A 12,403-nucleotide genomic window follows, 5' to 3' on the forward strand; every position below is an offset into this window, starting at 1 on the left:
TCGTGTAGGCCAAAATTATTTTATAGTGTTCGAATAATCTTGTGTACATATTTTGATTATAATCTATATTTTTATGCTAGGACCGCCATCATTTATTTTTGGTTAAATTACATCCGCGGTCTCTTAACTTAATTTCAAATAACGTTTTAGTCATTTATATTTTTTTTTCCGAGTTGGTCATTTATTTTAATTTTAAGTGACAATTTGATATTTTATGTTTTAAAATGTTAACAATGTTGTCCTACTTTTACAAAAATTCAAAAAAACCATCAAATTTTTCAAACAAAACCCATTAAATTCATTATCATCTTCAATAAAATACAAATTTAATCAAATTCATAACTTAAATCTTGAAATAAACTCATATTTTCATTTTTTATTTGATGTTGTTGGAGATAAAAATATTAGTGTATTTGAATATTTGAGTTATGGATTTGATAAAATTTGCATTATATTGAAGATGATTATTAATTTTATGGGTTTTAGTTGAAAATTTTGATGATTTTTTTGAATTTTTGTATAAAAAAGGATAACATTATTAAAATTTTAAAACATAAAATATCAAATTTTCACATAAAATTAAAATAAATGACCAATTCGGTAAAAAAAGAAGATAAATGACTAAAACGTTACCTGAAATTAAGTTAAGGAATCACAAATGTAATTTAGCTTTTATTTTTTGTATACAAGTGTGATTTTCTTTTATATAAAAATAATTTTTAAAAAATTAAATAATAGAGATCGTGATTAATTAAGTGTTATAAAAGTGACAAAATTGCAATTACCACAATATGTACAAATTATGGATAACATTCCTAAGTTATACAAAAAGTTACCATAACAAGAAAGAAAGAAAAAAGTCAATGCTCGATAATTGCTTAACCTATTTTACAACAAAAACGAGACTATTCATTAAGATTGTGGTTAGGAACGTAAGTTCTAGCTCTACACATGGGACATGATCCTTGTTGGATAAGCCACTTGTCAATGCATTCTAAATGAAAAATGTGACAACATTTTGGAAGAATTCTCACCAACTCTCCATCTTCAAAATCCTACAAATCAAAATGAAAAAATGATAAAATTAGTTTAATTTCTTAATGGAGTACACCACCACATTGAAATTATAATTGTCTGCATTACAATTATAATTGTTTAATATCTATTAAAATATTATTTAAACTGTTTAATTTGTAAATAAAATTATTTATAAATAGTTGATAAAATAAATATTTTAATTAAATTTAAACAGTTTAATATTTTATAAATTTACGTACAAAATTAACTATTTAAAAACTTAAAATAACATTTTATTTTTTTTTCTTTGTATATAAATAAACTAACAATTAATGTTTTTACACTGTCTAATGATTTTATGCTTTTTTTTAATTTAGTAAAAAAAAAAGTTTTTTTTTTCTCTTTTAATGTGAAAATTTATTTGTGTTTTCAATTTGACATGACATAGTCGAATACACTGGTCCCATCAACAATTTAATGTGGCAATTATTCCTCATAGTCGCATCAACAAAACTTAGCCTGTCATATTCACACTTTTATTATGTATCTTAACATATTAACATTGTGAGGACTTTGTATTAAAGTTTAAAGATGAGTTATTTTTGCCTGCTCATGAGACTAATTAAATAGTATTTAAGCACACATAAAAAAAGTTAAAGATTAGTAAAAAATAAAATTAATGTTTTTTTTTTTTATTATTAGGAATTTTTTTTATATGTGTGGTTAAACATTGTAGATCTAGTCTTGTTTGTACTCACAAGATAATGCAAGTAAATTTTTAAAGCCTAAAACTAATATGAAAATTTTGGAGAAGTAAAGAAATATTTTATTCAAAAATAATTCATTAGTGAAAAATAATTTACCAAAAACCAACTTTTGATTTCTTAATTGAACCACAAACAATTATTTTCACATGGATATGAGATGTTTGTTTCTCACCTGGAAGCAAATTGAGCAACAAGACTCCCTGTATAGTTTCATCATTTTATTGGAGTTAAATTTGTGAAATGGAAGTTTCATAATACAACTTTGTGGCATCCCCTTAACTCCCATACTATCATGAATGTCTGAAAACATTTCTCCAAATGTTGATTCTAACGAATTAATCTGAAAACATAAAAATTTCACTAAATGTGAGCTTGTTGTTCCAATTAAACTAAATATATATATATAGTTGACAAATCACTCATGGTCTAATTTAACATTTAGTTTATTTATTATTTATAATTTAGAACTACTTACATAAAACAAATAAGCTTGTGCAACAGTTGGACATATCCATTCCACAAACAATTTGCCATTTAATAAACTTCTCAACAGAGCAACCTGCAATTCCAAACCAAAAACTTATAGGTAAGAACACTATCATTAAACACTGACACAGACACAGACACAAGATACTACATTGGCACGTATATTAATACAGACACAAATACTATACGGACACGTACACTTATACAGACACAGATACTATACTGGCACGTACACTAGACATAACACTGGTATTCCAAGTGAATAACACCGTCACCATCGAATTAAGACAGAGACAAATTAATAAAAATGCACACAGTAATTAAGATACAATAGCAAATAACTAATCCCTATTGAGATAATTGGCAATTAAGAATATATTACCTTAGAAAATGGCTCACAAAGAGAAGCAAAACTCATCAATTCAATGGCTGCAATGGCCCCTGCAATTGCTCCTTTTCCAGCTCCATCAAGAAAACCAGCTTCTGTTGTTTGTCCTTTAATAGCTCCTGCTATTGTTCCTATCATCGATCCTCCTGTGCCAACATATAACACAATTTTCAATTAAAGTGACCTTACAATGTATTAAGATGTTAATGCAAACAATTTTTTTTTATCTTATTCCATCACATTTTTCTTCCTTTTTCTTTTAAGAGTATTTACCTAAACCAACTACATTACATTCCCAAATAATGAGATGGATAATATTCCATTTGATCTTTTTATAAGAAACAATTGAAAAATTGATGTATTATTGACTAATTTGTACTTAATTTATCTCTTATAAAAAAGACCAGAGAGAGTATTTCTAAATATTCAAATTCAAATATTTACTAAAACAATTTTCTGCTTGAGTAATGTAACATACCTAGTGCTAAAATGAAGGTGAATGCAGCAAAAAGAACTCTCTTCATAACATTCACAAATTTCTCAACTGCAGAACAATCAATGACTTTCCACACTCTCAAAGAAAGAATTTCTTTGAACTTTGTCACTGCTTCTAATGTTTCAGAAAACCACTTAGTTGAAGAAGGGATGGTAATAGCCATTTTGTAATTGAGAGGATAAAGAAGGATATAGATGTATTGCCTCAAAATGAATTAGTTAGACATGCATTTATAGACATGAGTTTTTCAACAAGCAAATGCATTTAATTTTTTTATATTTTGGTAATAACATAAGCACCTCTATTGAATCTAAGGGCCATACTATATAGTGTAAAAAGTGATGTCTATATTTAATCTACACGAGACTCTAGTTAAATTTTTATAAATACAGTAAATTTAAGTTTAAATATCTACGAAAAAAATACTCATATTTAATATCTTTCATGTTTCAGATAAGATAAACTTGATAAAAAAACACATTAAAAAAAATCATAATTTTTAATACAACACACGTTAAAAAAAACAAGGTGATGTCATGATTTTTAATACGTAAAGATATTTTTGAGATTAACTAACATTGCACTGATGAGTAATTGAATACGTGTATCTCTTAGGTTGTTTTTGAGAACGTTGAAAAATTGAAAGATAAACAATTTCCCTAACTCCAGAATTTCATAAAGGTAGCATTTAGTGGTTTGCAGAGAATTTAAATAAGAATGAAAAAGATAATAATGATAATAGGAATAAATATTGGAACCGCCTTGTGCTGTGGTCATGAAAAATAAATACTCTGGACAATGTTACTTAGGCTTATATAGAAATATATTTGTAGCACAAAAAGTTTGTTGTGCAATATAAACAGAACACATCATTAGAAAAAGTAGAAACAAAAGATACCACATGGTAGTTCAATTACCACCAAATTAAATCTTTGATTTTGGTTTTTTCATTTGGCTTCTTTGGTCACTTTGTTGGTTACCTAAATAAAAGGAGCTATAACCAATATTTATTTATCAATGTTGTCATGAAGTGAGTGAGTATGTGTAGTTAATTAAATCAATATTTTTTTTTATGAATTTTAATTAAATCAAAATGGAATTATAGGAATATCATGTTTTGAAGTGAGTGAGTATGTGTAGTTAATTAAATCAATATTTTTTTATGAATTTTAATTAAATCAAAATGGAATTATAGGAATATCATGTTTTAAATTGTTTTATGATCACGGTTATAGTTACACCGCCAACTTTTATATTAATGACAAATATATTTAATATAATTTAAATTATAATTATAATTCAGTTGCAAGATTTTAAATTTTGTAATATTACGACTGTAGTTGCTATTACAAAATGCGATTTAAAATCATGAGTAATTTTAATAAAATCAAAATTCCAAAGTGTAAAACCAAAAGGTTTATAACTTAATGTAGTTGTCATTGGTCAAAAGAAACTCTTAAACCACCATTGGTTTAAATTAATTTTGGAATTGTTTTGTTGTTGTTGTCAGATAATTAAACAGTTTACTTGAAGAGCATTGTTGCAAAAAGGTGGTTGGATTGGCCATCCTCATGTTTTATAGTAGTTTATCTTCCTTGCAATTGAGGAAAGTTTAGAAAAACAGGGTATTTTGATGCAGCTTCCCCTAAAAGTATGCAAATCATTCAATAGGGTTAAATATTTGCCAACTTAATCCTTCATTATAGCATACTATATACACTTCAATAAATTTAAGGTAAAGTCTCTTATTTTTTCAAAAAAATTGATTTATTGTTATTTATAGATTTTCCAACAATATTAATAACATTAAGTAGTGTAAATTTATCAATTTTGTATATTAATATTCTAATTTTGTTTAATTAAATTAAATTAAACAAAAACATCAAAAGATAGTAAAATAATTAGGATGTTATTAATAAAAAATACATCTAGTTATTTGAAAAATGACTTATTGTTAGAGATAAAATTATTTTTTTCTTCAAATGAAACTTACATTTAGAGACAATAGTAGTAATTTATTTCATTCATTTGTGAATAAATACTACTTCAACCCCAAATATAAACTCATTTTTACTAAATCACAAAAATTAAAAGTTAGACAATGTAGTTATTTATATTAAATTTATCATTGTTGTGTAGTATTGATTTTCTAAGACTATCATTCAATTATTGAGATTCATAAATTTTCACTTAATTAATAATTTTTTTGAGTTTTTTATATAAATAATTACAAGGGTATATTTATAACAAAATATTTAAAGCGTCTAATAATTTAAAGACAGGCTTACAAAAGGGACATTTTTCTTCTTCAAAATAAGCTTATATTTTAGATAGTAGTTGTTATTAAGTATGCATATATAATAATAAATTAGAATTATATTATATCTCCTCCTCAATACCACTTACAACACAAATTTATGACTATGGACAAAAAAATTGACTAATCACCATAACAAGAACATAGAACCATATTTTTACCCAAAATCATAACTAATTTTAGGTGCACTAACCATTTATATTTATATCTTATCTCACAATAACCGTTATATTTATAAAATAAATTTATTCTAAAAGACTCACTTTTAATACTCAATGTAATATTAATTATTATTTTTAACTGTACAATTTTAATTAATTAATACTATATATATCATTTTCCATTTTTTTTCTTCATTTTTTGCGTATTATATATCAAATACACTAATGATCAATATGGAGACTAGTAAAATCATTATTTTTTTTAGATTTAATTGTAATTTTGTATCATATGTCACATTATTTAAAAAATATCACACCACCATTTATTAATTACAAAATTATAATAAATAGACAAAACTATTAAAATTTAAAATAAATCAATCAATTTAATAAATTCGATAAAAATAAAAAACTAAAACTACAATTAAACACTATTTTCCTAGTTGTTCTTAACTTGTGTAAAAGGATGGTTTTGGGACACATAGAAGAGTATAATTTTGGTAAGTAATGTGAAACTAAGGAGTTGATATATAGTTGAGTTTGAAATTAGATGAGAGAAATTGAAATAGTGAATGGATGGGCAGTTTGAACAGCTAAGGGAAAAGAAGTAAAACAAGGTGCTGGATTGGTGGTTATATTGCTTCTGTGGGCTGAGATATAGACAGTGTTAGTACTTCATAAATACTAACATGTCACTTAAATTGCATTAACTCACTGATAGATATAGCTTTGATATTTTACTCTCTTAGACCACGTCACTTTTCTTTTTAATAGAAAAATAAATTTCATTTAAATGTTTAAATCAAAACACTATAATTAAATTGATTGTGAATTAAAACATTTTACATTATATTTTGATATCAATAAAAAAAAAGTAAAAAAAATCATTAACGAAATACTTAAATATATAGGATAACAATGGGCAGGATTAGATGTGATAGTATAGTAATCGATTTTACAACAATAGTTTAAAAAAGTACTTAGTATTTAAATTTGTACATACATAAATATTAATTTTAACCTTCGTATTCATATCTTCTAGGTAGTTAAGTATTTATACTCGTATCTAGTGTTTGTGTTTGAATTGAAATAAATTATTAAATTATAAAATACTATATTATCTTAATATTATTAAAAAATGTTTAAAGTTATTTAATATTATATCATAAAAAATAATAAATTAAAGTATTTTAATTATTCAAAACTATATTAAAATATGTAAATATTACTTTGATTTAGTGATATTAATAGAAATAAAATAAATTCAAAATTAATTAGTAGACCAAATAAAAAATTGTTTAAATAAATATAAAAGAAAATTTAGAAAATAATTAGTATCTTATGAATTAATTGTGAACTTTACATACATCTTAGATATACAATATTTTTATTCCATCCAAAAACTTATTTATATACTTAAATTGGTAGCCTAAATATTGTTATAGTAAAATCTATATCATTATTGATATTTTTGTGTCTATATAATAATAATAATAATAATAATAATAATAATAATAATAATAATAATATAAATAAGTAAATAAATAAAAATAATATATATGTTATGGAGATGTAGTTGGGTACTAAGGTATCCCAAGTGGTGGTTCTGAGTAATATGTAGAATGTCTAATATATATATATATATATATAACTTATAAAAAAGAATAAAGAATTTATATAAAAAATATATAATACATTAAATTTAAATTTCGTATAAGACTTAAATTTTTAAGGATTACTTTGAGTATATGCAAGATCGTCTTTATATTTTTAGAGTTTCTATTCGAATCTAAAAATTAAATATCTAAAATCATAAAATTCTAATATTTAATGATGAGTGGTAACACCTGATAGACTGCAGTCACGTGATGAATAATGACACATCGTAAAAAATTAAATATTTATTTTAAACATAAAGTACAAAATTAAAATTATAAAATATTCAACTTATAAATTAAAATACCAATGCAATTTTTAAAATAATAAAATATACTATAAAAAAATTTAAAACTCTTGTAATTAGAACTCTGTACCACTTTTATGGTTGCCCTAAGAGTGAAGCATGAATATATGTACCCGCACGTATAGATGTTTATTTTGGTGGATTTGAGCCTACCTGTAATATTTACGGGTATCCTATGAATATGGACACGTCACCTTCACCTCTTCTTATCTTCATTCCTTTTTCTAAAATTAATTAATACTCCAAATGGCCGACAATTAATATATCTCATTTTCGAAAATATCGAGCCAGACAAATATTTGGTGAGATATCAAGGAAAAAAACAAAATTAATTGGTAATATAATAAAGAAATTGAAAAAGGGAAAATATCTTTGACTTAGAACACGTTGGTATCCTACAAGTTAAGCCATAAAAATGAAATGCAACATTATTTTGATACGATCCAATTAGTTGCATGCTCGTGCAATTAGAATTAATTGTAAAATTAACATGATAATATAATATGATCACTATTTAAGGTAACGTGTTTATTAACAGTTTATTTTATTTAATCAAGTACAAAAATCTAGCCTTATTAAATTATCTATCCATCAATTACTAGCTAGTTCATTCTGTTTTATGCTATAATGAGAAAATTTTGTCCTATGTTTAATGTTATCTTTTTATGAGGGTGTTCTTAAAAATTGTCTTTGAAAGACAAAATTACTTTAACGTTAAATGAATCCAAAACAAATCAATGTTCATGTTACTCAAACAAAAATGATGTTTGCGCAAACTTGCAAGGGTGTCTTTGGTTTTTTAATGAAGCCAAAAAAACTCTAAACAAACGTTTTGTTAAATTAATATAATCAATTTTATATAATATTTATTTTTTTATTGATTTAATATTTATTAATATAATGTTAATTGTATATAATATTTTATGAATTTTCATTTTAAAAATATTAAAATATAAAACGTTTTATTAATTTTTTTTACAAAAAACTTAATAATCTTTGTGGTTTTAATTTTTAATATTAAAAAAAAAAAGCAACATAATAAGTAAAGATATAATATTATATATATTTTTTAATTTTATAAAATCTTAAATATATATCAAAATATAAACTTTGTAACAAATTTCATAAACCAACTAGCAAACCTTAAAACCTTAAAGGGACCGAGATCTCCTACCTATATTTGAATTCCTCTAGTTAGTAAAGTTACCCACCATAAAATTAGGGGATCCAATTTGTTGCATAGGGTACTTTAATTTGCTTACTTAGTTAGTAAAGCCCATGACATTGATATATACTTAGTGGCGGGCTTAGATGTTCAATTCGCCGTACCATTCAGCATTGAGCATTTAAATACATCAATATTATATTGAATATTGTGAGTTTAGTTTTTGAAAATTTAAAATTTATTTTAAAATGTTTTTTTTTTTGAATTTTTAATAAATACCTTTATTAGTGATATATTTTTCTAATGATTAAAATTGTTGATAATTAATTAAATATAAAAGTTATGTAAATCAAATAGTTTGACTCATATGATTCATAAATTTTCGTTAATACAGGATTTAATCAAAAATATCAAATTAACCCTTAATTAAAATTTTATTTACGACTAAATCATAATTATCAGGTTAAGATAAAAAGCTATGTCTTAGCCAACTTGCACTGAATTGCTTTAATTTAACCCGATACTAAAATTTCTAAAATAATTTATAACTTTACTTACATAATATAATTAAAAAATATTTGAACAATAAAATAGATAAAGTCACGTGTGTATATACGATTGAGATATGTTTTGACTCATTTATTTATTTATTTCTTTATTATTTCTCTCAATTACATAATATTATAAACAGTGTCTGTTTATATAATTTCGGGACTCAGTAAGATCTAATTTCTTATCCTTAACAACCATAGTTTTTGAAATTTTAACGTTATTTACTGTATGAGTAGAAGACTTATTGCAACTTTTAAAATAAAAAATTAGGGTGCTTCTAATTTAGACCTCCAAAAACGGTTCCAAAAGTAAACCCATATTATTTTTAATAAAATCATAAACTTATAATAATAAATAAATTATTTTATTAAAATTTACTAAAAAAGATTATAGTCTTTTTAAGAGGATCATGATAAGATTATAACTAAACATAAACATCTCAAAATGACAGAAAAATGACAGTATGTGGTAGGTTTCCAAACACTAAAATTGGGGAATAAGACTTTTGTTGTTATGAAAATAGAAAGTAAGATTTTGGCAAGAAAAAAAGAAGATGGAAAATGAATGGTGGGATCAGATATAATTTTATTTTATTTATTTTTTACCCCACCAATTTAATGCTCCCACTTGGATAGAGTTTGGTGTTATCTAACTCGGCTTTGGTTTTTTTATTCAATCAAAATCCCACGTTCACATACTACAGTAAATTTCTTTTCAAAATATATAATATTGTTGTGAGTCAAATGTAGGTTGTATAAAATAAATAAATTGGAGCTTTAGGACCTAAGGTGAAAAACTCATTTGTCTAGCTTCTACACGTGCTTAGATAAAATATTGATTTTTGAAGTTCAAATAAAATCATCTACAAAAAAAACTTTATGATTCACAATTTAAATGTTCTATCTTTAAGTTTTTGAATGGCTAGAACTAACATCATAAATATAAAAGTCTTATTATGTCAGCATAATTTAATCATATGACGCAAATGTAGTGAACTTAATTTTCATGTTAAAGCCATTGAAGTTTAATAAAATATACCAAGGCTTTCCACTAAAACTATTAATATATTTTTTATTATATCAAACCTTTTTAATATTTTAATATTTCTAAATTTTAAATTTATAAATATTATCATAATAAATATTAAATTCGTCTTTTTCTTTGGAGTAAACTAGGATAGGTTATTCGGATGCATAAAAGATGGTTCTGGCCTTTTGGGCCTTTAATTTCAACAAGTGTTATGTTAAGTTTTATTGGGCCGAAAAGAAAAGGTTATAGTAAGCATGTGAATTTAATGATTTTATCTTCTATATCTAAATTTGTCACTCCTTCAATCAATATGAAATTATATTTTTTTTTTATAAAATCTTTAACTTTTTTAACTTCTCATTTTTTCGCTTATTTTTTTTATAATATTTGAAAGTTTTCAAAGTTTTGAAATGAAAATTTTAAAAATTTTAAAAACTTTTAAAATAGAAAATTTAGAATTTTCGAAATTTTCAAATGATTCAAAACTTTCGAAACTTTCCATATTTGAAAAGTTTCGAAAGTTAACATTGTACTTTTGTGTGTGGGTGAAAAAATAGGTGAAAAACAATGTATTTTTGTTTAAATGGTTAAAAGGGTAAAATTGTATTTTTTGTGTGTCTTGATAGGATGGTAGGTTTATGTGTGGGAGTGCATGGTAGACTCCTTGAATTTAATTTGCTACTCCTTTATCTATACCTTTCACCCTCCAAATATTTAAAAATACTATTTTCTTTTTCACTCACACTTCCAAAATTTTCTCATTTTTCACACACTTTCAAAATTTTGACAAATTTCTCTAAATATTTAAGCAAAATTTATATTTAAAAAATGTGAGTAAAATTAAAAAATTTTGAAACTTTCATCCTTTCATATTCATTGAAAGTTTTGAAATATAAAATTACGTTTCATAATTTAGTTTTCGAAACTTTCGAAAAATCCTTGTGTTCTAAAATTTAAAAGTTCTAAAAATAATAATTTCAATTTTTTTTTTTAAAGGCAAAAGTTTAAAAATATTTTACAAATATAATAAATTGTATTTTTAAATTTTTAGATTAAATTAAACTTTAAAAAATAAACTCACTTTGTATTTCAAAAATTTGATAATCAGAAAAAGTTCCAAAATTTCAAAATAATTTTTGTCAATATTCCAAATGTGTGAATAAAAAGGAAGAAGATAAAAAGGATTTCAATTTTTTATATATAATTAAAAAAAAATTCTTTTAAATATTTTTGAGAGTAAGAGGTATAGTTGCAGATAAAGAGTAGAAAACTATTTGCCTTGCATATAAATATTTGTGATTTATCATTAGCTATGTTAAGTAGAATAAGTTTCATTATTGTTAATTTCATCTAAATCTTGTATATCCTTCAATTAATTGTGAAAGTACTCCGTGTCACAAACATTTTTTATTATTATAATAAATGGAATTGAAACTAAGAAATTATTCGGATAACACATATCCCTTTAAAATTATCATAAAGTAAAATATTAAATACAGGAAATATATGATCTAAATTGATGCTTTTTTCTTTTAAAAAAAAATGACATTTTTTAATAAGTAAATCGCAATTTATTTTGTTATGTAGAAATGAGTAACAAAAACTCGTCAATAAAAAAATCGAAAGAAATAAGAGACTTTGCGAAAAAGAAATTAAATAAAAATATTGAAAGAAAAACATATAAAAACTAAATCCACATTATTAGTACTTTAGGTGAAATGTTTAGTGGATCAAAGTGAAAGATTAAAAAAAAACGTGGTTAACGTGACTATAATGTTTAGTGGATTACGATTTAGCTATGGTACGTTCTCCAAATAAAATAATTGATTGATGGAGGCACAAAAATATTTTGGATGAGATGAACCGTCCACCTTCACTTCCATTTTTCATTAGATCCTCAATCTTTTCTTCTTTTTTTTTTCCGTATATATAATAATACACCACTATAATATTGGGCCGCTAGATGGCTATATTCGATTTGGGCCTCTATAATATTGATGTGGATCACTTATGTTGAACCCGGCCCAAATATTTATAAAAAAACAAATAAAAATAATTAGAA

At 23.7% G+C, this 12,403-nt stretch overlaps 1 protein-coding gene across 1 annotated transcript; it reads right to left on the bottom strand.

Annotated features, from left to right (window-relative positions):
* Positions 1-754: 754 nt before the first annotated feature.
* Positions 755-3,471, bottom strand: LOC101504982 (NEP1-interacting protein 1-like). Its single transcript, XM_004491342.4, has 5 exons — positions 3,137-3,471; positions 2,653-2,804; positions 2,260-2,343; positions 1,957-2,124; positions 755-1,055 (listed from the first exon to the last, which is right to left on the bottom strand). The coding sequence occupies exons 1-5, from the start codon at positions 3,315-3,317 to the stop codon at positions 906-908; spliced, it is 735 nt and encodes a 244-aa protein (XP_004491399.1). The 5' UTR covers positions 3,318-3,471; the 3' UTR covers positions 755-905.
* Positions 3,472-12,403: the final 8,932 nt, after the last annotated feature.

The sequence above is a fragment of the Cicer arietinum genome, chromosome 2 (genome assembly GCF_000331145.2).
Source record: "Cicer arietinum cultivar CDC Frontier isolate Library 1 chromosome 2, Cicar.CDCFrontier_v2.0, whole genome shotgun sequence".
NCBI lineage: Eukaryota > Viridiplantae > Streptophyta > Magnoliopsida > Fabales > Fabaceae > Cicer > Cicer arietinum.